This window comes from Symphalangus syndactylus, chromosome 10 (assembly GCF_028878055.3).
Source record: "Symphalangus syndactylus isolate Jambi chromosome 10, NHGRI_mSymSyn1-v2.1_pri, whole genome shotgun sequence".
NCBI classification, from domain to species: Eukaryota; Metazoa; Chordata; class Mammalia; order Primates; family Hylobatidae; genus Symphalangus; species Symphalangus syndactylus.
In genome coordinates this window covers 96418274-96445529 of record NC_072432.2, presented here as the reverse complement: position 1 = coordinate 96445529, position 27256 = coordinate 96418274, and the positions used below count along the sequence as shown (strand labels likewise).

At 39.4% G+C, this 27256-nt stretch overlaps 1 protein-coding gene across 6 annotated transcripts in view; it reads right to left on the bottom strand.

The window, feature by feature from the left end:
- Positions 1 to 27054, bottom strand: part of GK5 (glycerol kinase 5) — a 78748-nt gene extending 51694 nt beyond the window's left edge. For 2 of the 6 annotated variants that reach the window (XM_055295181.2, XM_063610676.1), the window contains exons 1-5: positions 26723 to 27054; positions 16985 to 17078; positions 14904 to 14979; positions 6409 to 6502; positions 173 to 304 (exon numbers count right to left, since the gene is read on the bottom strand). In XM_055295181.2, the coding sequence (XP_055151156.2) occupies positions 173 to 304; positions 6409 to 6502; positions 14904 to 14979; positions 16985 to 17078; positions 26723 to 26869 (543 nt within the window). In that variant the 5' untranslated portion in view covers positions 26870 to 27054. The remainder of the gene's footprint in view (positions 1 to 172; positions 305 to 6408; positions 6503 to 14903; positions 14980 to 16984; positions 17079 to 26722) is intronic. The other 4 variants (XM_063610678.1, XM_063610677.1, XM_063610675.1 and 1 more) reach the window with 4 other exon arrangements.
- Positions 27055 to 27256: the final 202 nt, after the last annotated feature.

The following is a 27256-nucleotide window of genomic DNA, read 5'->3' as shown; positions in this document are numbered from 1 at the left end:
AAAAAGAAAAGCAAAACAAACAAAAAAAACAAGATGCCACTTTGTCTTCCATTCCAATATGTGGTAGACACTTAATTTTCCCTCAAATAATCAAATTACTATCTTTATTCCTTTAATTCTTTCTTCCTCATAGTCTTTATATGGTTTCCACATACACACAGTATTTTCTTACCTCAGTCAGGTTCTGTAAAATCCAGACCAATCTCAAAGAAGTCTGCTGGGTTGTGAAAGTGAACAAACTGGCTGTAAAAAGTCGTTTACTTCTAGTGAAAAAGTGAAGCACTCGGCAGGAATTGTGAAATATCTATATTTTAAAAAACATATTTTAGGAAAATGCATTTAATAGTGTTTAAAATTTCCACATCAATTCTATATACATGCAAACAAACCCAATAATAAGTCATTTAACTACTTATAATGGTGTTTTCTGTGCTTAAGAAAATAAAAAACAGCAATATTATCCTAAATGGGCAGTCTGTATTCTAACATATGAAATGCAACACATCTACTTTGAATTATTTTAGCAAATACCAGATGCTCAGGTACTTATTATAAACTTTTCTTAAAAAAACAACTATATTTTTACCTCTCTACCTATTTTTAACTATGATAGTGAAGGGAGAGAATCTAGAAGGAGGCTATATTTGTAGTATTCTTATTTCAGTGGGATATGTACACTTTAAGTTTATTGCAGGCCTCCCAGATAAATCTATACTATTTAGTAGAATAGCATTAATTCACTGCTATTCCAATAGTAATAACATCTATATAAAGTTATCAGCTAATCTTTGATTTTGAAGGCTCATAGTCCAAATATTTTCACATTAATCATAATCTTACATCTTAGCTTCAAGCTGCCTCTATGAATCAAAGACCTGAGGACTCTTAATACTAGACAATGAAGGATGAGCTCTTATTAGCTTTTTTTCTTTCCTATTAGAAATTAAGTTAGCACTAACACAGACAGAAATTTCCCTATACATTAAGTACTTAAAATCTGGTTGTATGATTTTATTTAATACTACCTATACTTATCTAATGATCGAAGATAAAACATAAGCAAAATCTTTAATTTACAAAAAGCCTTAGGTATACAGAAAACAAGCTTTGAGTTTTAAGGTCTTTAAGACATACTGGGAAAAAAAAAAAAACCCTATCCTGCCACACACTACAGGGATGTAGATGGACACTTCAACTTGTGAAACTGATGTTTTACAAAACACTTATGAAGTATTGCCCACTTCTTGTTGAACTTACCCACTTTTGTTAATCCTACCTCACTCCCTAAAATAAATTTAAAGATGTTGGTTTATTTGTGAAAAATAGTAATATAAATTTTTTTTCTTTCATTTTTAATTGATAACACATCAATTAAGAAAATTTGTAGACTCAGTTCTCTCTTTCAGTCTTGTCCTTTTAACTTCCTTCTCATCTTATTCAGTGCTCACACCTTCTTTATTTCTATATACACACACACACACACACACACACACACGAACACATACACACACATATACATATGGTTTTTGGTTTTTTTGAGACAGAGTCTCACTCTGTTCCCCAGGCTTACATTTTTTTGCTTAGAGTGCTAGAGTGCAATGGCGCAATCTCAGCGCAATGCAACCTCCGCCTCCGAGGTTCAAGCAATTCTCCTCCCTTAGCCTCCCAAGTAGCTGGGATTACAGACGTGGACCACCACGCCTGGCTAATTTTTGTACTTTTAGTAGAGACGGGGTTTCACCATGTTGGCCAGGCTGGTCTCAAACTCCTGACTTCAGGTGATCCGCCCACCTTGGCCTCCCAAAGTCCTGGGATTACAGGCGTGAACCACCGCACCCGGTCATTTCTTTATATTTTACATGGCATATAGATTTTTCACATTATTTATTAGAACATAAGACTTTTTAAAAGTATTTAAAGTGACCACCCATAAGCCTTCTTCTGATTTGTTATAAGAAATAATTTAAACTAAAATGGGCAATTCCTCTTTATATATCCTACACTATTCTCATAAAAAATTAGATTTAGGACACTTCTGAGATCTTCCATTAAAATGTAGATACCTCAGGATGGGTGGTGAGGTCATACAAAAATATTACAAGCTCTAATACCTGCACTTTTAGACAACATATAAACAATTAGCATCTTCATTCATATATCTAATGAGTATTTACTGAGTAACTTATAGCATACCAAAGACTGTTGCTAGGCCTTGTAAAAACAAATTGAACAATATAGGCAGAATCCTTGTCTTTTTAAAATTTACATTTTAGTGAGAAGACAAATAAGCAATCAAGTCAATAAATAAGATGATTTAAGAAGACAGACTCTAAAATGAATCATTATTTAACATGCTACTAAGAAATGCATCCTGATTTCAGAGATGTTAAAATATAACTTATACATTGCTGATGGGAAAGTAAATGGTATAGTCACTCTTGAAAACAGTTTGGCAGTTTCTTACAAAAGAAAACATGCAATTACCATATGACCTTGAGGTTTTTATCCCAGAGAAATGAAAAATTACATTCACAGAAAATTCTATACAAAGAACGTTCATAAAAGCTTTATTTGTAATAGCCAAAAACTGGAATCAGCACAGATGTCCTTCAACAAGTGAATGGTTAAATAAACTGTGATACAGCTGTACTATTGAATACAACTCAGCAATAGAAAGGAACAAACTACTGATACAGGCAACAACTTGAATGAATCTCCAAGGAATTATACTAAGTGAAAAAAGCAAATCCCAAAAGGTTATATATTTAAAAGTATAATCCTATGTATATAACATTTTTCAAATTAGAACATTTTTTAAATGGAGGACAGATTAGTGGTTGCCAGGAGCTAGGAATGAGAGGGTAGGGAGGTGTATAGGAGAGTGGTAGATATAGTTATAAAAGAACAACACAAGAGATCTTTGCAGTGATGCAACTGTTCAGTATCTTGCATATGCTCCTGGATACATAAACCTACAGATAGGAAAAAATTGTATAGAACTTACATATATACACATACACACACACACATACACACACACACACATACACACACAAACACAGACAAATATAAAGTAAAACTGGGGAAATCCTAATAAAATTTATGAATTGTATTAATGTCAATGTCCTGGTTGTGATGTTATACTACAGTTTTTCAAAACTTTACCAATGGGAGAAAGTGCAAAGAGTCTAAGGGATCTTTGTACTGTTTCTTACAACTGCATGTGAATCTATAATTATTTCCATTTAATTTTCAGTCTAAAAAATGTTTATCTAAGAATCTTTGAAATTTAGTAAGTACAATGAAGGAAACAAAGGGCAACATAAGAGACTGAGGGCAAGGGGGTTCCTTTAAGTAGGGTGGCAGGGAAGGGCTCCCAGATGTGCTACATGAGCTCGACCCTAAAAAGGATGAGAAGGATCCAGCCATGATGGCAGAGAGACCCTGTGCATGTACAATGGCCTTAAGGTAAGAAAGGGCTTGAGTGCTACAAGAACAAAAACAGGCTGAAAAAGATGGAGTTGCTAATCTTTAGCAATCTCAGGGAGAAAGAGGTCTAGGAGGTGGTCAGAAGTGTAGAAAGAGCCAAACCTTGGTAAGGAGTTGGGATTTTATGCTAAGAGCAAAGAGAAGAAAGCCTTAGCAATCATTAGGCAAGAATAAGAACAATAGTAAGAGGAAGACCGGGCATCTGGGGAGACTGGAGGAAAGCAACAGTGGCAAGAGATTGCAAACACACCTCAATTACTTCCCCATTTTGCTTCAGACTAGCCTTGGCCAAACTAATGACACTGGTGCCAGTTCTGGCAAAAACACTCTAAACATTTCCAAGGGCCACAATCAAACCATTAGCAACTGGAAAGGGATGACTGCAAAGTGGGGCTCCTTCACTGCCAGGACAGGCCCTAGAATTATGTGTGCTAAACTGTGAAAGCCTGTGTTTGTGTAAATTTTTTTGCTAAGAGAAGCAAAACTTTGATCATGCGCATGTTCAGTATCAAGTAGACAAAAGTGCTTTAAATGCTCAATTTTGTGCTTGAGGTCACAGTTCTGCATTATGATTGGAAATTTGAGGCTAGGCATGGTGGTTCATATCTGTAATACCAGCATCTTGGGAGGCTGAGGTGGGCGGATCACGTGAGGCCAGGAGTTCAAGACTAACCTGACCAACATGATAAAACCCTGTCTCTACTAAAAACACAAAAATTAGCCAGGTGTGGCGGCATGCGCCTGTAATCCCAGCTACCCAGGAGGCTGAGGAAGGAGAATTGCTTGAACTCAGGAGGTGGAGGTTGCAACAGAGGGAGAGTCCATCTCAAAACAAACAAACAAAAAAAGATTTGAAATATGAGACATATTACGGAAGTAAATGTTTTCAAATCACAATTTTTCTTTTCAAACCACAATTTTTTTCAAAGCAATAAAAGTGTTAAACACCTCAATGACCAACTTAAAGAATGTTTAACTATTAAAAACTAAAACTATATATTAAGGTATAAAATTAGGAGGCCGGGCACGGTGGCTCACGCTTGTAATCCCAGCACTTTGGGAGGCCGAGGTGGGCGGATCCCGAGGTCAGGAGATCGAGACCACGGTGAAACCCCGTCTCTACTAAAAATACAAAAAATTAGCCGGGCATGGTGGCGGGCGCCTGTAGTCCCAGCTACTCGGAGAGGCTGAGGCGGGAGAATGGCGTGAACCCAGGAGGCGGAGCTTGCAGTGAGCCGAGATTGCGCCACTGCACTCCAGCCTGGGCGACAGAGAGAGACTCCGTCTCAAAAAAAAAAAAAAAAAAAAAAAGGTATAAAATTATAGATTATAAATTGCATAATTTAAAATTATACAATTGAGGGTTCATGACATTTCCTTATAACCACTTTTACTCCCTTAATTACTGTGTCCTTCTTGTCAACAGCACCTCTCACAAGTTATTGCAGCAAGGTACATTTTTCTATATTAAACTATCAAAAAGGAAAATCAATTCAGGTGAGATTATGGCAAAATTGTTTCACTCATGCATTGCTGTTATATTCTATAATATATTCACATTTGTTTTCATATTAAACTAATATCATCAAATACTTATCAAGTAAAACTGATGCTGTAGACAGTCCCCTGGGTGCCATCTGATACCAGTACACTAGCAGAGAAGGCATTTAACTGTGAGGTATTTTAAGTATTAAAATAATTAACATGGGCCAGGCGCGGTGACTCACGCCTGTAATCCCAGCACTTTGGGAGGCCAAGGCGGGCAGATCATCAGGTCAGGAGATCGAGACCATCCTGACTAACACAGTGAAACCCCGTCTCTATAAAAAATAGAAAAAAATTAGCTGGGTGTGGTGGCATATGCTTGTAGTCCCAGCTACCTGGGAGGCGAGGCAGGAGAATCACGTGAACCCAGGAGGCAGAGGTCGCAGTAAGCTGAGATTGCACCACTGCATTCCAGCTTGGGCGACAGAGCAAGACCCATCTCAACAAAAAATAATAAAATAAAATAGAATAATTAATATGGAATATTGATTATGACATAAAATACTGTAGGTCTGACACCACTCGAGGAGCTGGAAAACTGTTTTACCCTTTGACTCGGGAATCTCACACTCAGGAGTGAGGGCAATTTGAGACAAATAACAGAAGAACAGCTGATTTCATGATGTTGCTATTGTCACTGTCACCATCATCATTGTCATTTACTGATGCCTACTATGTATCAGGCATAATTTGGTATTGTTGGCTTTGAGACAGGATCTCACTGTGTCACCCAGACAGAGTGCCCTGGAGTGCAGTGGCAATCACTGCAGCCTCGAACTCCTGGGCTCAAACAATCCTCTCACCTCAGCCTACCAAGTAGCAGGGACTACAGGTCCACACCACCATGTTCCGCTAATTTTGCATTATTTGTAGAGATGAGGTCTTGCCATGTTGCCCAAGCTGGTCTTGAACTTCTGGCCTCAAGTAGTCCCCCTGCCTCAGCCTTCCAAAGTGTCGAGATTACAGGCACGAGCCATCACGCCTGTAATGATAAGAGCTTGTAACAGTCTGCTAGTTATCTATAATATCTCAATATCCATCCTGAGCTTTTATAAAAGATGAAATTTGGGTATTTCATTCATCTAGTCTGTATCTTTTCCATTTCTCAAAGACAGAAACACAAATTCTCACTAATATGTGAAACTCTGGTCCACCATCTCTTTAGAACTTCCTGAGGTAACAAGTACTGAAGTCTACCAGATATGCCTTTGATTGACTATTATTAAACTTCACTGGAATGGGGAGTGTGTGCATATGTCTTCTTAATGTCCTAAAACAAAATAGGTAGAAAATAATACAATTAAGTCTACAATTAAGAGACATTTACAGGAAAAAAAAACCAATAATATCCAAATCACACAAGAAAAAGATTACCTTCATAAGAAGAGAATTATTCCAAGATTTTACAAGTTCAACAGCTCTTAAGTCTTGCCAACTTATAAAGTTGTGAAAATGATTTCCTGTTTTCCTAGAAAGAATAAAACAGTATTTTGAGACCCAGCATAAATCAGAGACTATGTTAAAGATGTGCCATAAGAGAAAATAAAATTAGAGGCCATACTGTAACTGCAAAGCATAATTTAGTTAGATGTGCCTTTTTGAATGATTTCTTGATTTTATAAGTTGAACACACTGCACAACAATTATGTGACATATAGTATGAAATGTATGTACTTCCAAAACCAAAACTAACTAAGGAAAAGGCCTTTGAGGACCTTCTCTATACACTTTAAAAGCAGGTTTTTTAAAAGCCAATGCTTTTCCCCTTTATTGCACTTATCCTGATACACATAATCCAATAAAAACCTCCTGACCTACAGAAGAGCTGAAATATTGCCTGAGCCTAGTTCTACATCTGTTAACTTTAGGATTGGCTTAGCCATTGGCAACCTAACATGCTTACCAAAATCTCTCCAATAAATAGAAATTCAACAAACCTTGGGTCAATACTACAATAAAAGTACAGAGCTAAGAAATACAGAAGTAAAAAAAAAAAAAATCCTTTTTCCTTTGAGGCTCCTGCAAATCAACCACTGGCATCTACTAATCAACATCCAAGTCAAGCTTGCTTTCTGCCCCAACTCCAGGCCTCCTCCTGTGTGACTTGAACCATGTTCAATTGCTAAGATTCATTCTCTACTCTACTTAAGCATTCCACACCCATGGTCATATCCTCACCTTTACATGGTCTACCACTCAAAATCTAATGCTCCATTATTAGTCAGCACATAGGAAGAAAAGTTTTCAGTTTTCTCAATCTTACTCCTTAAATACCTGGCCTTCCAACTCACTGCAACCTTTAATCCCTCAAACATTCCCTTTTCTTCTGACCAACCACTCCTAACTTTGGTTACTTTCCCCGATCTCATGGTCTATTACTTTAACAGCTTGCCACTGCACTCTCTAATACTTAACTTAAAAAAAAATTGTGGCAAAATATACATAATATGAGGTTTACCATTCTACCTATTTTACATGTACAATTCAGTGGCAGTAAGTACATTCACAACGTTGTGCAACCATCACAACTGTTTCTAAAACTCTCATCACCCCAAACAGAAGCTCTGTAACAATCAGGAAATCATTCCCCATTCCTTCTTCACCCCATCCCTTATAGCCCCTATTCTATTTTCAGTGTCTATACATTTGCCTATTCCAGGTATATCATATATAAGTAGAATTACACAATATTTGTTCTTTTATATTTGGCTTACTTCACTTAGTATAATATAACTTAGTTTTCTAGATTGATCCATGTTGTAGCATGTATCAGAAATTTGTTCCGTTTTATGGCTGAACAATATTTCACTGTATTTATATACCATATACCGTTTATCAATTCATCTGTTGGTACACACTTGCGTTATTTGTACCCTTTGGCTATCGTGATTACTGCTGCTTTAATATTGGTGTGAAGTATCTGTTTGAGTCTTTGTTTTCAATTTTTTTAGGTATATACCTAGAAGTGGAACTGCTGGGTCATATAGTAATTCTATGTTTAACTTTTTGAGGAACTGGCAAAGTGTTTTCCACAGTCCTTGCACCATTTTACATTTCTACCAGCAATGTATGAGGGTTCCAATTTTTCCAAATCCTCACCAACACTTGTTATCTTCCTTTTTTTAAAATTATCACCATTCTAGTGGGTGTGAAGTGGTATCTTATTATAGTTTTAATTTGCAATTCCCTAATTACTAATAACATTGAGCATCTTTGTGTGTGCTTATTGACCATCTGTATATTACTCAAGTCCTTTGTCCATTTATGTACTGCGTTGTTGCTTTCTTGTTGTTGAATTAGGAATTCTTTACACGTTCTAGATATTAATCCCTTACTAGGGATTAGGGATTAATATGTTACATGCTTTGAGGTTACAATTTGCAAATATTTTCTCCCATTCCATGAGTTGTTTTAGACGGTATCTCTGAGGGATTATCTAATCTCAACCCCATTCAATGGCTAAAATCTTTGGGAGGATCCACTATCGTTAATTTTGTTCTGTGTATAATTTGTGCTATTGGTTTACTGTTCACGTGTGAAATTGGAAAAAATATTCTTCAATCCAGTCGTGATCAGCACCAAGCTATGACTGCTATGGTTCATTTAAATCAGAGAAAAGGGGGAGATGTAGGGAGACCCCCTGAAACTATGGCTACAGAATAAAAGATGAAATGCTCCTGATTATTGTAAATACAAAATTGCATGCAGGATTGTGTAAAGACAATGCCAAGTTGGACTGCCAGAATGAGCCAATAGCATGTGATGTGCTTCCCCCTGCAGAGAGCCTATGAATGGACGTGCAGTCAGGGAGGTTTCACATCACCAAGATTCCTATCCCAGAAAAGCAGATGTTCATAGCTCTGGGAATGGAATGCAACCCTTGTGGAGAGCCTATAAATGGATGCATGGGGGGGTGTCTCTCCATATGGATAAGATAGGGCTATAAATGCCCTCATCTTGCCATGGCTCTTCTAGGCCTCTTTAGGGTTAAGACATACTCCCTTCTGAGAATTTCTGGTCTAACCGGTTGTCTAGCTTCACATCCTGTTTCCATGGATTGTTTGTAACCAGCTTTTGTTGCAATTGTTACTGCTGATTAATATCTTGCTAATCATAGGTTATGGAAAGATTGTGTTTCTGTTTTAAGGCTCTGTTAGAAATTACTGATGCACACACTATATTGTAAATTCTTATCTCTGTATACTGTACTTATACATACAAATGTACTGTATTTCTACATACAAATGTTATGTTAAAGAATTACTTCATCTCCACGTGACCATCTCACCTCATAATCAAGTGACCCTAAATCTCTCACTAACCTACCCCCGCCCTCACTGAACTTAATAATAAATGCTGGTATATCCAGTGCATTGTTGGCACTGTGGGACCAGAAGGCAGTGAACCCCCTGGACCCAGCTTTCACTATCTTGTGTGTGTCTATTATTTCTCAACCTGCTGATCCGCCTAAGAACAAAGAGAAAGCCCCATTGCATTGTGGGCTGCTGGCCAGATCCTGCAATATTCACTCTGTTGATAGGGTCCTGTTTGTCACCTTTAAAATGGAAATCGCAACATTTACCTAGATCATGAGCAGGTTACTACTTTTCCCTTTAGAGATCCAAATGGTCACCATTATCATGAGTACAAATCAGAGGAGTGATTTCCTACTGTTTTAGTCCTCAGTCTTGGATGAAATTACAAACCAAACCTACCAAGACGCACACCTTCCATGTTACATGCTGCAGGTGGTTTTCTGAAGCCTCACTGCATATTAGATATCAATGTCTAAATTTTTTCAGACATTTTTAAAATGCAAATTGCACATAACGTCAAATTAATTTTAACATAGCTTACTTATTATTTATAATTAAATTTAGGGTAATTTTTCTACTTTGGAGAGTTCCAACCAATAGTTAAAAAAATTGAAAAATTAGTAATCATAAACAAATGAAAAAATAAATGTCATTTGATACATAAAGTCCAATTTATCTACTTTTTATTTTGTTAACTGCTTTTGATGTCATTTAAGGAATCACTGCCAAATCCAAAGTCATGATGATTTTCTCCTGTTTTCTTCTAAGAGTTTTTAGTTTATAGTTTAAGCTTTTAAATTTAGGTCTTTGATGCATTTTTGGATTCATTTTTGTATATGGTATTAGGTAAGGGTCCAATTTAATTCTTTTGCATGTGAATGTTCAGTTTTCCCAGCACCATCTGTTGAAAAAACTATTCTTGTTCCACTGGCTGGTCTTAGCACCTTTGCCAAAGATCAGATTGTGTTTGATAAAGATAAAATCTATTGATATATAATTCTTCAGAGCCATTCTACAACAGCACATACTTATACACTTAAATCTGATGTTCAATCACTGGTTTCAGCAAAAATTTATAAGGCAATTTGTACCAGGAGTTGGGTACACAGCTATGAACAGAGACACACAGCACTTTTGCCCTGATGACTGTACTTTCTACCAGGGAATTTAAACAAATAATCAATTACTCAGTTGCTCACTTACAGCCGGAATACGCCCTATAAAGGATAAATAGAGGCCAGGCGCGGTGGCTCACGCCTGTAATCCCAGGACTTTGGGAGGCCGAGGCAGGTGGATCACGAGGCCAGGAGATCGAGACCATCCTGGCTAACATGGTGAAATCCCGTCTCTACTAAAAATACAAAAAATTAGCCGAGCGCGGTGGCGGGTGCCTGTAGTCCCAGCTCCTCGGGAGGCTGAGGCAGGAGAATGGTGTGAACCTGGGAGGTGGAGCTTGCAGTGAGCCGAGATCGCGCCACTGCACTCCAGCCTGGGCGAAAGAGCAAGACTCTATCTCAAAAAAAAAAAAAAAATGATAGAGGTGCCATGAGAGTATTTAACAGATGGCCCCTGTGTGGTGGTCAGGGAAGGCTTGAGAAATGACAATGGATCTCAGCTCTGAAGGATAAGAAGGAATCAGAAGTATGAACATTCCCAACAAAATGTGCTATATGTTCAAAGGTCCTAGAGCAAGATGAAGCATGTCTTAGAGGAACTGAATAGCTAGTGTGGCTGAAAAGCAATGAGGGGGAGAGACAAAATCACAAGATCAAAGTGGCATCATTAATTTATAACATAGAACACGACAATCTACAATACTGATTTTTCAAGTAATAGCATATATTCCAATATTCACTCAGCACTGACCTGGGTTTATTTTATCTCTATCAACAAAAAAAGGAAAAATGAAGGAAAAGTGTAAATGGCAATATTGTAAATTAATTGTCTTAAACCCTTCTAACACTTTACACCGTTCTGTGGCTCTTAATATATTTTAAGTCATAAGTAGTTGGTAAGACTCATTAATGTAAGCATCAAATACTACAATAAAAATCTATTTTGTTCAATGGGAATATAGAGTAATTTGTGTACCTATATAATGAGATTGTAAATTAGGGCTGGTATTCTTATTCATCTGTATACGCAGTGCAGCCCCCAGCACGGTGCATTACTCCCTGTGAACCCTCAAACAGTTATGAGTGAATCCCGGCTCCCGTGACTCACAGTTTGTGTTGCTAATTGGCACACACCCTGATCTGAAGTTAGCTGGCAGAAATCTCCCAAGAGACAGTGACTAAAGAAACAAAACAGCTTGTGATTTTTTTTTTTTTTTAGAACAAAAGGAATTTAAAAGAACCAAAATGGAAGTGATATCAGTTAGAATTATTTTAGAAAGCAGGCTAAACACACCACTTTTTGAATATATTGGAAAAAAAGCTTAACCTGAAGAACATGAAGAAAGCTCAAAGACTGAAAAAAGTTAGTAAGTTTCCTGGTCCCTAGCAGGGGGATGGGAGAGAGATAAGGAGAAAAACAAAAAGAAAGTTCAAAGTTTTAGACCTCCTGACAGCAACTGTGAGGAAAATAATGTTTCTACGGCCAAGAGGACAGAAATGCACCATGGATGCAGGAGGGAAAAAACAACAAGCTGGGAGGAGGAGCTGCTGGCCAGGACTGGAACGAACAATAGGTTTTTCCACAGGGTCTAGTCTGTCTCTCCTTTTCTCTCACAAATGAACAAGAAGTGCTTCTGGCTGGCCCTGTGTTGTACCCATTTGTGCTGTGTCCCGGCTGTTTGCTAGGGCTCTTGTGGAATCTGTCAGCATCATACACCACATTGGCTCCCTGGGGCCCAATGAGCAGAATAGGCTCCGCTCCATTATTTTAATGTAAAAGAAGCACAAAGCCTTTCAGTCTTTTTTCAAAAAATATCCACTATTTCAGTTTCTACAAGCAAAGAATGTTCCCAAAACTCATGAAAGAATACAAACATTTCAAAAAAGAAAAAAGGACAGCCAAGATAAAAAACTCACAATGAATTGCTTTAGGAAGAAGTCTTATCCCTCTACACCACCACCACCAATAAGGAGAGTGAACTGTCTTGAAATCTAACTCTTCTACTCCTTCTGACGGTGATGTATAGTCCTAGCATCAGACAACAACTCTGCTTCCTAATATTCTGACCTTACTGTCATGAGTGATATGGTAGCCAGGTCCTGATGAAAGCAATCACTGGGGCCAATGGCCAAGTGAATGTGACACATCCAATCAGTTCTTTCCCTGAGAATACTCCTCCCTCCACTTTCATCCATCCACTTCCCAGATTAGTGTCGGTCCTGCTTTGCTGGCTTTTTCTTCCCTGACTCACTTTAAATTTGGTGGGAGGGGGGACCCACAGTCCAAATCCTTAGCTTGCTTTTCTTTTCTCCACGTAATCTCTACCAGAGAACACATCTATTTTTTGAGACTTCATCTACACCAATGGTTCCAAATTGGGGATGTCCCCAGGGGACACTTAGCAATGTTTTGAGACATTTGTGGTTGGTACAAATGGTGGTGAGGTGGGCTGGGGTGCTACTGACATCTAGTGGGTAGAGGCCAGGGATGCTGCTAAACAGCTGCAACACCACAGGACGGTCCCCACGACAACAAATTATTCAGCTCAAAATGTCAACAGTGTCACTAAGATTAGATACCTTATCTGTACAGGTAAGTTTAATTCATCGGACAATATACTACTATTTAAGATTTATTTAAGATTTGCCATAACCAAGGCCAGTGCTGGGGAGTGGAGTAAGCACAGAGGAACTGCAGATGTAGGCATCAATCTGAGATGCATCATGCCCTGAAAAAAAAGATTACTGGGCCGAGCATGGTGGCTTACGCCTGTAATCCCAGCGCCTTGGGACGCCAAGGCAGGCAGATCACTTGAGGCTCAGAGTTCAAGACCAGCCTAGGCAACACAGTGAGACTCCATCTCTATAAAAATTTTAAAAATTAGCCAGCCATAGTGTGGTACACACCTATAGTCCTAGCTACTTGGGAGGCTGATGTGGGAGGATCCCTTGAGCCCAGGAGTTCAAGGCTGCAGTGAGCTATGATCGTGCCACTGCACTCTAGCCTGGGTAGCAAAGTGAAGACCTCGTCCCCCAAAAATGAAAATAAAAAGAACCTATCGGACGGAGATGTGCTATGCCTCAGTCCAAATTAAACCAATGTTCTAGTCACCTCTGAGATATCTCCACATTCACATGTCCAAAACCAAACATTTTATCATTTTTCCTTCTACCTACTCTCACTACTACCCAGCCCATTCCTCCTTATATTCTCTATGATTTATATCATACAGCCCAAACATCAAGGCCAGCAGTATTGGTAAATTCGAATCTCTTCTTCTTGCCTAATACTGAATTAGAAACCAAGTCCTTGTGAATTCACCCTAATTATATTTTTCAGATTCATCTTTTCCCCCTCTGCTCACTTTTCTTTCCCACTGCCCAAGCTTAAGATGTCCTTTGGAGCCTAATGCTTTAACAAAGACACATTTTACAGTGGTGTGTGTGGGTACGTGGGTGGGGGGATTTGGGGGGAGGGAATGTGAGTGTGTGTTTAAACCAAGAGACAGAGAAATACATGCTAGCTGGGGGAGGTGGCCGAGGTGGAAGAATTGCTTGAGCCAAGGAATTCGAGACCAGCTTGGCAATATGGTGAAACCCTGTCTCTATAAAAAATGCAAAAAAATTAGCCAGGCATAGTGGAGTGCACTTGTAGTCCCAGCTACTCGGGAGGCTAAGGCAGGAGGATTACCTGAGCCTGGGAAGTTGAGGCTGCAGTGAGCTGTAATCATGCCACTATACTCCAGCCTGGGTAACAGAGTAAGACCCTGTCTCAGGAAAAAATAAAAAGAAAAAGAAACATGTTGAAGGCAATATGGGGATAGGATGAAGAACATATGCTTCTGAGTCAAAAAGGCAATTTAGAATCTTGGCTCTATTTGCTCACTAAGCAACCTTGAACAACTTATTTCTCTGGAAAAACAGATATGATGCCTAAATTATAGGTTTGTTGTAAGGATAATGGCACTTGGGACTGTCACAGGTGTTTACTATATAGTAGTTATTATGATATTATAACTATGTTTAGTGTATATATGCCTCATATGCTATAGACAAATATTAAATTTTGAGTAGACTGAAAATACAAACCATAAGCATAGTACTCTGTTTCTGAAATTTGTGAGTTTCCTCTGACTCTTTTGAGGTGTAATTTTTTAGATCTTTGATCTATGCTTGTTTGAAAAGCTAACTTACCCGAAAGAAAGAAATGGATAATTTAAATGACAGTGAGTTTTTTTGTAGTTATTATTTTATATAAGTCAAGCCCAAATGACATGCAGTGAGCATACAAGTCAGAAAGCAGGCACATTTCATCCCTCTTAACCAAACGAAACTATTCTCAATCCACAAAGTTAAAACTCCCCAAAGAGATTTCATAACCGTGTACTCACGGTGGCATGAACCCAGCAGTAGGGTGCTTATCACAAAATGTACTTACTTGTTCCATGTAATAAAAGTTGCTCTCTGTGTTGAAATGCCAAGACCAACAATTTGATTCATCTGTATTCCTGCAGCTAAAAGTAAAGATGGATAAAACACATGTTTTAAAGCCAGTGATATTTTTCTTTATAATATTACAATATGGAAAAAAAATCCAATATAATCTTTAAGAAAAATACCTGGGTTTAGCATTCTAACAAAACAACTGGAATTAATAAATAAAGTATTACTAAGATGATTCTGCAGCATTTTTTTTACTTGAAGGAAACAAAGGTTGTTTCTTGTTTTTCGTTTTCGTGTTTTTTGTTTTGAGACAAAGTGTCACTCTGTTGCCCAGGCTGCAGTGCAGTGGTGCAATCTTGGCTCACTGCAACCTCTGCCTCCCGGGTTCAAGCAATTCTCCTGCCTCAGCCTCCCAAGTAGCTGGGATTATAGGTGTGCACCACCCCACCTGGCTAATTTTTTGTATTTCTAGTAGAGACAGGGTTTTACCATGTTGGCCAGCCTGGTCTCGAACTCCTGACCTCGGGTGATCCGCCCACCTTGGCCTCCCAAAGTGCTGGGATTACAGGTGTGAGCCACTGTGCCCGGCCTTAAAGGTTGTTTCTGAATAACAAAGTAGCTTTTTTTGTTTTAGGTGTTGGGAAAAAAACAAATACTATTCAAAGTATGTCAGATTTATTTTTTCTTGGTAATAATAAGATTGGATCTTAATTTAAGCAATGATCAATCATAATAGAAGCTGGTTAATGGCAATAAAGGAAAACTCTCAAGGAAAGTAGTATAATTATTGAAGCTGAGACCTTATTTTCAACACAAACTGATGCCAGGATGCAAATAAAAATACTGACTTTTTGGTCCAAATTTCTTAAAATATAGCAACTTGAGTATTTTTTGTGATATTCTTTAAAAATCTATTTATCCCACTGGGAAAATCTGGGACAACTTCAATTTGAGCATTGAGGAAAACACATCAACCCCCATATAGTATTCCAAAGTTATTCAACCTGAATCTAACTGGGAGGAAACAATCAGAAAACCTCGAAATGACGGACACTCTACTAAACTGGCTTGTACTTTTGAAAACTGCCAATGTCATAAGAATGTGCTCTAGATGAAAGGAGCCTAAGCCAACTGACAGCTAAATGCAATGCCTCCTCTTTGGCTGGGTTCTAGATTGAAAAAAGAAGTTTTTTTTGTTTTTTTGTTTTCACTAAGACAAGAGCAAATATTGAAGACAGAGTATTAGAAAACAGTGCTGTGTTAATGTTATACTTCCTGAGTGTTATAATTGCATTGTGGTTATAGGAGAAAATACTCCTTTCCTATGGTTCAGAAAGAAAAAAACAGTTTGCAGAAAATGGTAAACATTACAAAATATGTTTGAATCTACAAGAAAGATATACAAGAGTTTATTGTACCATTCTTGCAAGTTTTGTATAGACTGAAATATTTCAAACCAAAAAGATGAGAAGAGGCAATTCAGCCAGAAAAATGAAGTAAAAGATCTTCTAGAATTTACATTTGCAAGTAATCTTTGCCATGTTCTCAAGCAAGGTTGCCATTTCAATGTTTTGAGATGTTGTCAATGTTTAAGAATGTTTCTAACACTCTTAAAGAACTAAGACTTAGATGATAGCTTTGGCCAGGAGAGCACTTTATGTCAAGTGACCAGAAAAAAACAAATAAAAACTTATTTTACAATAGAAATAACTCAGTTGTAAACTCATGAGAGTAGAAACTATACACTGTAACTTCTGTTTATAATCCTCTGGTATTTTGTGCCAAACAGGAAATCAAAACAGCACTAGCTATAACCTGGAATGAGGAAACGGTGAGCATTTGTATTACAGCTGAAAAGGGACAAACCAGAGGACACAGCAGATGTTACCTTTCCCTGACAAAGGAGCTCACTGTGAATTACAAATTTCCGTTGAAAAATACTGGGAAACTGTAATCCCAATAAAATACTATATATATGTATAACTTAGGAAAACCACAACTACAGAAGCCTGAGAAAAACTCTTATTACAAAAAAAATACCATAAATATTATTGTTATTTTTATAAATCCAATTACCTTTGACTGCTTCTTTTATCACGGCAACAAATTGAATCCAAAGAACATCAGGATCAATTTCTACCCAGCCAATTTGAGGATAAAGATTTTCTACCTATTGAGGAAAAGAAGATTTAGTAAAAACAGCATTAGATCAAGTCAATAGTATGGGTCTTTGGGTCTCAAAACTACTGGTTAAAATAATTAACATGATTTTATTATCTAATTAATTTTTATTGTTAAAATTGAAAAAAACGCATTTATGAAATAAAAAAGGACTACATGCCAACACCAAAATAGCAGTAACTCATGAGTTCACAGAAGACTTCAGCTTTGTTTATCTCTACTTTTATTTTCTAAGTTTTCTACAAGAAGGTGTGTTTTTAAAATAAGAAAAAAGACTTCTAAAAAATTAAAAATAAATTTTAAAAAAAGTGAATTCCAGTTCAGACCATGATAAAGTACGCACACTCCACCCTGTCTCTTCCGCTAAATACAAATATAACACCTGGACAGAATGCATGGAGCAGCTATTGTGGACTCTTAAAAAGTATATGGCAGCAGGTGGACTGGGGAAGTAGATAAGAATTCAGGTACCATAGAACTGGTGGTGAGTTTCCCATTTTTCTTCTGAAATCCCCTGGCTTAGACTCAAGGCATCCTGAAAACCAGAACTGGGAACTAGGGCACAGAGGAAGCGCCAGGAAAAGCTCTACTGTTTTGGCTCAAAGAATGAGAAAGGGAACTCCTAACACTCAGAGGAAATGGGGCAGACCTCCCATTTTTCTTTTTTCCCTTGTCTCCATACTTTTGTACCCACAAAATCCTGTAGCAGTGGCAGCAGCAGTTAATAGTGGTATCAGTGTGTCTCAACAGGTACCTAAAATCCTGAGGAAGGTAGAACTTCCTCTCCAATCAGATGAGCAGTGATCCCAAGAGGGTGTGGTCAACCCCTATGGCTTTTTTCTCTGTGTGTTTCCGCTGCCTAACCCCAGACATACCCAGCCGAATGGAGTAATAAAAGCCCCAGCTTTTTGGCCAGGGACCATAAGGGGAGGTTCAGAGAATCAAAAAGTACCAGAACCATCTCAGAGAGGGAGGAACTTGGAAAAGATACCACAGAAAGTTGTGTATGAACTCTTAGGCTCATCCCAAAGCTGCACTTGTATGGATGTAATCCTAAACACTGTTCTTAAGACATTAAGATAATCCTAAACACTGTTCTTAAGATATTAAGAACAGAACTAAAGGATAGACCACTGCCCAGGTCCCAGACTGACTACTAGGTTGCACACACACAGGGCAGATCCAAATAGTACTGCCAAGATTTTGAAAACAAATCTGACATTGAAACTGCAGTCAGAAGACTGAATTTGTAGCCTGAACCCAAATGCAATAAATACCTGTTAAAAGAAAAACAACAAAAATCCTCATAGGATTTATAAAAACCCCAGGGTCTTTTAACATAATATTCAAAATTTCTTGGATACAATCCAAAACTACAAGGTATATGAAGAACCAGAAAAATCTTAACTCACACTGGAAAAGATAATCAAGAAATGCCAATGCCAAGATGACACAGATATCTGATAAACAGTCTAAAGCAGCTATTATGAAAATACTCCAAGAGGAGTGAATACACTTGCAACAAATGGAAAGACAGTCTCAGCAATGGTAACTACAGTAATCATTTAACTACATATGTGTATATCAAGGTCAGTATATCAAGACATCATGAAGAATGCCTTAAATATATCCCATTTTAAAAAGAAAGAAAAAAGAAAGTCATAAAAGACGTAAAAAAGGAAAGTTTTAGAATTGAAAAATGTACTGATCAAAATTTAAAACCTACTGGATGGGCTCAATAGCAGAAGGGAGATAGAAGAAAATTAATAAACCTGAAGATAGATCAATAGAAATTATCTGCACAACAGAAAGAAAAAAGATTGGAGGAAAAAGAAGAACAAAGCTCCAGGGACATAGCAAAAGGTCTAATATTTGTTTAATCAGGGGTCTCCAAAGAAGAAAAGAAACAGTTCAGAGCAGGAAAAAAATTACTTGAAGGAAGTAACAGTGCTAAAAGCTGCCCAAGTTCAGTGAAACCTATATATTCAAGAGGCTCAGGAAACCTTTACCAGAATGTACCCAAAACATTACACACCCAGATATCATAATTAAAATGCTGAAAACTACAAGCAAAAAGTTTGAAACCAGACATTTCACATATACAGAACAAAAATTTAAATGACTGTGGATTTCTCATCAGAACCATGAAAGCCAGAAATAAGTGGCTCAACATTTTACAGTGTGCTAAAAGAACTGCCATCCCAGATTTCCATAACAAAATCCCAATAGTATTTTTTGTAGATTCTAAAATTTATATAAGGCAAAAAAACTAAAATAGCCAAAACAACGTTGAAAAAGAATAAAGTCAGAGAGGAAAAAAAAGAATAAAGTTAGAGGCATACTACCCAATTTCAAGACTTACTATAAAGCTACAGTAATCAAAATAGTATGCTATTGGCACAAAAACTGACACATAGATCAATGGAACAGAATAGAGAGTCCAGAAATAGATTCACACAAATATGACTAGTTGATTTTCAACAAAAGTATAGAGGCAATTCCATGGAGAAAAGATAGTTTTTTCAACAAATGGTGGTGTAACAATTGGACATCCATATGCCAAAAAAAAAAAAAAAATCAGGCCAGGCATGGTGGCTCACGCCTGTAATCCCAGAACTTTGGGAGGCTGAGGTGGGCATACAGTCTGAGCTCAGGAGTTCGCAACCAGCTTGGGCAACACAGTGAAACTCCGTCTCTACTAAAATACAAAAAAAAAAAAAAAAAAAAAAGCTGGGTGTGGCAGCGGCACCTGTAGTCCCAGCTACTCGTGAGGCTGAGGCAGGAGAATTGCTTGAACCTGGGAGGCAGAGGTTGCAGTGAGCCGAGATCGAACCACTACACTCCAGCCTGGGTGACAGAGCAAGGCTCCATCTCAAAAAAAAAAAAAAAAAAATCAACCTCAACCCAAACTTTACAACTTACAAAAATTAACTCAAAATGGATCAAGATCTAAATGTAAAATGTAAAACTATAAAATGTTTAGAAGAAAACGCAAGAGAAAATCCTTGTGACTTGGGGTTAGGCAAAGAGTCCTTAGAACACCAAAAGTATAATTCATATAACAAAAAATCGATAAATTGGACTTCATCAAAGTTAAAAACATTTGTTCTACAAAAGATAGTGTTAAGAAGATAAAAAGACAAAAGTACAGACTGGTAGAAGGTATGTGCAAATCACATATCCAACACAGGACTAATATCCAGAATATATAAAAAATTTCAAAACTCAACAGTAAGAAAACAAAGAACTCAACTTAAAACTGGGCAAGACTTCAAGCACTCCACCAAGAAAACATATGGATTCCAAATATGTACATGAAGACGGATATCAGCATCATTAGCCATTAGAGAAATGTAAGTCAAATCAAATAAGCAAAGTTTGAAAAACTAATGATACCAAGTATTGATGAGGATGTGGAACAACTGGAACTCTGATACACTGTTGGTGAGAATGCAAAATGGTATGGCCACTCTGAATTTCTTGTTAAGATAAACATTCACTTACCATATAACCTAGCAATCCCACTCCTAGGTATTTACCCTAGAGAAATTTACCCTATAAGGTTGTACACAGGACTGGTTCAAAGTTTTTTAATGTTCCCTTTAAAATCTGTACACTAATGTTTATAGCAGCTCTATACATGATCACCAGAAACCAGAAACCACTTAAATTGTACTTCAACAGGCGAATGAATGTAGTACATCCATATGATAGATACTACTCAGAAATAAAAAAGAATAAACAAGTGATATACATAACAACATGGACAAATCTCAAAGGCATTATGCTGAAAAAAATCCAGTCTCAAAAGGCTACTTGCTGTATGATTCCATTTATATGACATTCTCAAAAAGACAAGACTGTGTCATGGAAAACAGATCAGTGGTTACCAGAGGTTAGGTGGGCGGGGAGATGTGACTACAATAAAGTAACACAAGGGAGCTTGGGGATTACTTCTACACATGTGCTAAAGTTCACATAACTATACATCGAAAGTCTATTTTACTTTAACTTAAAAAATAAAATAAATTTTGTAGGCTGGATGCAGTGGCCTGTAATCCAGTACTTTGGGAGGCCGAGGCAGGAGAATCGCTTGAGCCCAGGAGTTCAAGATCAGCCTGAGCAACATGGCAAAACCCCACCTCTACAAAAACAGAAAAAGGGTGTAGTGGCCCACACCTGTAGTTTCAGCTACTCAGGAGTCTGAAGTGGGAGGATCACTTGAGTCCAGGAGGTAGAGGATACAGTGAACTGTGGCCACGCCACTGCACCGCAGCCTGGGAGACAGAGGGAGACTGTCTCAGTCAATCAATCAATCAATCAATGAACAAATTTCATAAAAATCTATGGCTTCAAGTTAAAATGATGGCTTAAACATATGCATACATCTCCAATTCCTCCCAGTCTATTAAAAGGAAAACATTAATAAGGTTTAAAAGCACAAGGACAAAGAGAAGAGCAAATAGGATCAGACTAGATTTTAACAAATGTTTTTTGTTTTTTTTTTTTTGAGATGGAGTCTCACTGTGTTGCCCAGGCTCGATTGCAGTGGTGCAATGTCGGCTCACTGCAAGCTGCACCTCCCGGGTTCACACCATTCTCCTGCCTCAGCCTCCCGAATAGCTGGGACTACAGGCGCCCGCCACCACACCCAGCTAATTTTTTGTATTTTTAGTAGAGATGGGGTTTCACCGTGTTAGCCAGAATGGTCTTGGTCTCCTGACCTCATGATCTGCCCGCCTCAGCCTCCCAAAGTGCTGGGATTACAGGCGTCAGCCACCGCGCCCGGCAACAAATGTTTTTAATACTAACAGTGAGTGGGCAGGTGGTACATGGCTTAGGACAGAGAGGAAATGCCAATACCTCACTGCCTGCTCAGGTTACACTGCATCTCTACTCACCCTGGCTCCCATTTCACTCAGAGTAAAACCATTATTCCTTATAATGGCCTATAAGACCAGAGTCAGGTCACCTCTACCTTTCTCCTCAGAATGTGAGCTCCTAGAGGTCAGGGAATGTGTCTCCTTAGTTCATTTTATCCCCAGCATCTAGAAGTGCCTGGGGTTTCTTAGATATTCCATAAATATAAAGTGAATGTATGAATGAACATATGAGTGAACTATGAGAGTGATGCCCGTAAGCAAAGAGCAGAGATTCTAGGGTTCAACTCTGGAAATTAGAGGTTCCTCTGAAAGCTGGGATGCCAGATGGGGTTCTACATAGGACTGGCTCAAAGTCTTTATAAGGAGCCCCAATTCCTTTCCTCCAGCCAGATCACTGCCCCTCCCTAACTTGGCAGAAAGAGAAAGTAAGAGAGTTATTTCTGGAGGGGTTGAACCAGAGTTCTGTACTTGCAAATGACAGATATACCTAAGTGCTAGGGCAAGGCATGGTACCAAAAAAAAAAAAATGCAGACAACCAATCAAGATCACTAGTTAAGGAAAATTTCTAACATGTAGTACGAAAAGGCCAAAATAAAGAAAAAAGGAACTCTGAGGAAACAGTGACAATATGGGGAGCATAAGTGTTACACAAGGTGATGTGGAAAAAGAATCTCTTATTCCCCAGTGAGCTCATCAAAAACAGATTTAACACAATCTATTCTCCTTCTGTCAATTAATACTTCTGCCCTTTCTAGGCAAGGCTTTTATGACTACAGACTGTAATAGTTTAACTACAAGAAACACTTTCTTACCCCAGAAAACTCAATGTGGATATCATTGCTTCAAGGCTATAAACCTTCAGATTTGACTCAGGGTCACTTCCCCCCACTTTACCAATCAGGATGTCACATACCATCCCCAAACAAGTTGCAGTAGTGAAATCTGTTCTTTCACAGGAGAACCAAACCAAAATTAGATCAAGAATATAATAAAAGTTAAAAAAATTTTTTTTGATTAAAAACAAAAGACAACCACCTAGTCTGTTTTTCAAGCATGTACAGAGAGTACACAGTATTACTCTTTGGAATGACCTTTCTGTCTTGTTCTTCCAACCAAGACATTATCATTTTTTATAGTTTCTCATAATGGCATGATGTTCCACTGGGGAACATGATAAATATTCTCCATTTTTAAAACTAAAATATCAAATGTTCATATGTGGAGTTGCCAACACAAAATATTCTTCTAGTAGTTAATTCGTATATTTAAGAGTCCCTACGAAAGATTTTTTAAAAATACAAATTACAGAAAAAAGCTAAAAATGTATCTCTACTGTTAAACATTTAAAAATAAAGGCCATAAGAAATAAGATTGATGTCTTGTCACAGCCTATTTTGTTCTTGTCTACAAAGGGAAATCTTTTTTTTTCTTTTTTAAAAATTTCTTTCCCAGTATCAATCAAATCATACACTAAGAGGTTTTAGGTTTCCATTATACATTCTTTCCATTGGAATATTACAAGAGGTGTAATTTTCACTTGACAGAATAAACACAATCAAGTTCTGTGTCTAAGTCATAGAGCTCAAGAATTCCTAACATTTTAACTGCAATTCAATTATTTATTCTGTAACGATGAGGTAATAAACCAGGTACTAAGACCGACAAGATCCTTGTTCCCAAAAAACTCAAATTATCTGCAGTAAAGGTCCAGTTGCTGCTTGTTTTTTTTTTTAAATTTCTATTCATTGGCCGGGCGCAGTGGCTCAGGCCTGTAATCCCAGCACTTTGGGAGGCCAAGGCGGGGGGATCATGAGGTCAGGAGATCGAGACCATCCTGGCTAAGACGGTGAAACCCCGTCTCTATGAAAAATACAAAAAATTAGCCAGGCATGGTGGCGGGTGCTGTAGTCCCAGCTACTCAGGAGGCTGAGGCAGGAGAATAGTGTGAACCTGGGAGGCGGAGCTTGCAGTGAACCGAGATGGTGTCACTGCACTCCAGCCTGGGTGACAGAGCGAGACTCAGTCTCAAAAAAAAAAATTCTATTCATTGTGGACCAACAATTTTTAAGATACAATTAAGTTTCTAGTCCGGGTGCAGTAACTTGTGCCTGTAATCCCAGTGCTTTAGGAGGCTGAGGCAGGAGGATTGCTTGAGCCCAGGAGTTCAAGGTTGCAGTGAACTGTGATCAGGCCACCTGGGGAACAGAGTTAGAATCTGTCTCTAAAAATAACAATAATTTTTATAAAGTTTCCAGAAAAAAAAAGGCATACAAAATAAAATCCCAAATGTTTCATTACTAGAGTCAACAGACATAAAATTATTCTGCTAAGTTGCTACACAAGTTCCTAAATGCTGTTTTCTTTTATTATCTCAATCCCAGCAGCCCTGTAACTACACTTTAAGCAGTACTGCTATAAACTCCTACCACACAGAGAGGAATTGCTGCACATTTCTTAATCTACGACTATGCTTTATCCGGAAAGAGCAGGCATTTTTTTTGTATTTTTATTTACTCATATCTTTCTTTTATCCAGACACATTTTCCACAGGTTAGAGTCCGTGCAAACCTTCCTGGCCTCCTGCCACTCACAGCAATCTTGATCCATCTTTGAGATTCCTCACTTCATTCCTAAAAAAACTAATGATCTGCCCCAAATTATATATTAACTGTGAAACTTTGCATTTTCTAGTAATTTATTTCTCCCTTTGGTTCCAAATATTTCAATTCCTTAAAAGAAAAACAAAAACAAACAAAAAAAACAGTGCTTAAAAGTACTTTGTGTCTAGAATTATAAGGGAGACTTTAAAAAGTATCATTGTGTTTGTGATAAATACTCTTAGAAAGGTAATGAGTACCCAGTCACTGAAGGGTGGTGTCTGCCTTTTATTTTTCCTTTCAGGCTGGGATAGGGATAGTGTGTGGGTGGGTGGGCAGTGTTCCCACACAGCTAGCCAGAGAAGGGACCAGGGAGCTGCTACAGTCCCAGTTCCACTGTCTTGGTCCTGAAACCTGAATGGAGGCCGGGCACAGTGGCTCACGCCTGTAATCCCAGCGCTTTGGGAGGCCGAGGCGGGCGGATCACCTGAGGTCAAGAGTTCAAGACCAGCCTGGCCAACATGGCGAAACCCCGTCTCTACAAAAATACAAAAATTAGCCAGGCATGATGGCGGGTACCTGTAATCCCAGCTACTCAGGAGGCTGAGGCAGGAGAATTGCTTGAACCTAGGAGGCGGAGGTTGCAGTGAGCCGAGATCATGCCATTGCACTCCAGCCTGGGTGACAGAGCGAGACTCCATCTCAAAAAAAAAAAAAAAAAAAAAAAAAAAACGAAATGGAAGGAAGTCTGATGTTTCCTCAGAACAAATGCTCAAAGCAGTCACTACTCACTGGCACTCTAGCTGGACCTGCTCCTGGGCAAGTGCTACAAAGAAAAACACCTCTAAGGTGGTGGGAAGAAGAATGAGACACTGAGAAAAAGGGGGAATACAGTGCTGCTGGGAATGGTTAGGTAACTGATGGCTCCTGCCCTCCCTCAAATTTCTAACATAAAAAGATATTGGTACTGGGAAGAGAAAAGAAGAACACCGTAACAGTATGGCCGCAGTGGCTCACGCCTGTAATCTTGGCACTTTGGGAGGCCGAGGCGGGTGAATTGAGCCCAGGAATTCCAGACCAGCCTGGGCAACATGGCAAAATCCCACCTCTATTAAAAAATACAAACAAATTTAGCCAGGCATGGCGGCCCCTAGCCTGTAGTCCCAGCTACTTGAGGGGCTGAGGTAGAAGGATCACTTGAGCCCAGGAGGTCGAAGCTGCAGTGAGCCGAGATCACACCACTGCACTCCAGCCTGGGTGACAAAGTGAGACCCTGTCTCAAAAGAAAAAAAGGAACAACAACAAGAACACCATAACAAATAAATATTATTTTTGGTGCATTGACAATTGTGTATAAGTCAACACTTCATTAATATGAGAACAGAAGGATATCAATTTGTTGGTTGCTGACCAATATTATCAACAGTTGAAGGCTTTACTAACAACCAACCAATGACTTGGCAGGTCTCTCAAACGAGGGGAAATAAAGAATTTTATGAATTCTCAAAGATGGAAAATAGAAAAGTGATGACCACACAGCCTTCAAAACTTGCCCAATACCTCTAATATGCACGGCAATCAGCTGCTCATGTAAGGAACCAGCATTTTGTGGAGTAGTAGTTGATGATGACAAGTGAAGAACAGAGAATAAACTTAAATTCGACAAAGATATGAAAAGTTATTGAGGCACAAGTCCAAAGGATATAATAAAGAAAAAAGAAAAAAAGTTTTGAAAAATTAAAATGTAAATAAAGATGTGGTGGGAGATCTATCAGGGAAGTTCAGGAAAAACCAAGCAACTCACAAACCACCCTCTGGCTGGATGCGCACAGCCTGCCCAGTCCCGTCCAGGTAATGCCGGACAGGTGGCTCCTCAGGTGGCAAGAGGCGAGCGAGCGGCCCAGGTCATACGCCGGGCCCCTGGCGCCCTCAGCCTGGACAGGAAAGGCGCGCGGGATTCAGCCCAGCCGAGGGAGGGAACGCTAAGACTCAGCCGGTCCGGGCGCGCCGTTCTGGCCCCAGGGCCCGCGGGTGCTGCAGGTGGCCGCGTCCAAGGCGGTAGGTGGGGCCTGCCCACTCGCCTCCCGAGGCCGGACCCCGGGACTCAGCGAAACCCAGTCAGACCCGCGCCCCACGCCCGCCCCCAAGTCACCTTCTGCACGCTGGAGCCGCAGACCCGCGCCGCCCGGTCATAGACGTGGCAGCGGATCACAGAACTGCCCACATCCAGCCCCAGCACGAAGCCGGCGTGCCGCGGCTCCTGCGCTCTCTGCCCCGGGTCCGTGAGCAGCCCCGACATCCCGATCCCGCACGCCTCTCCGCTACAGCTGCCTCCCCAGAGGGCGCGCTATAAATCCCGATGCTCCAGAGTCCCAGGGCGCCGCGCCGGGCCGCCGCCCCCTACCCGGGCCCCAACCCGACTCCGCCGGAGAGCCTAGAGGGGCCCGGCCCCTGCCGCGGGCTCCACCCTGACGCCGTGACGTCACGGGCGCGCGCCGGCGGCCGCGCGGGAGGGGTGGAGGTGAGCGGGTTTGTGCCGTGCTCTGGAGCCCCAGATCGCCAGCCATGCTCAGCCTCCAGTTGCCGGCCGCGGTTGGATTGACTCTGCCCTTAACTCTTTCTTTTCTTTTTTTGAGACGGAGTCTCACTCTGTCGCCCCGGCTGGAGTGCGGTGGCGCGATTTCGG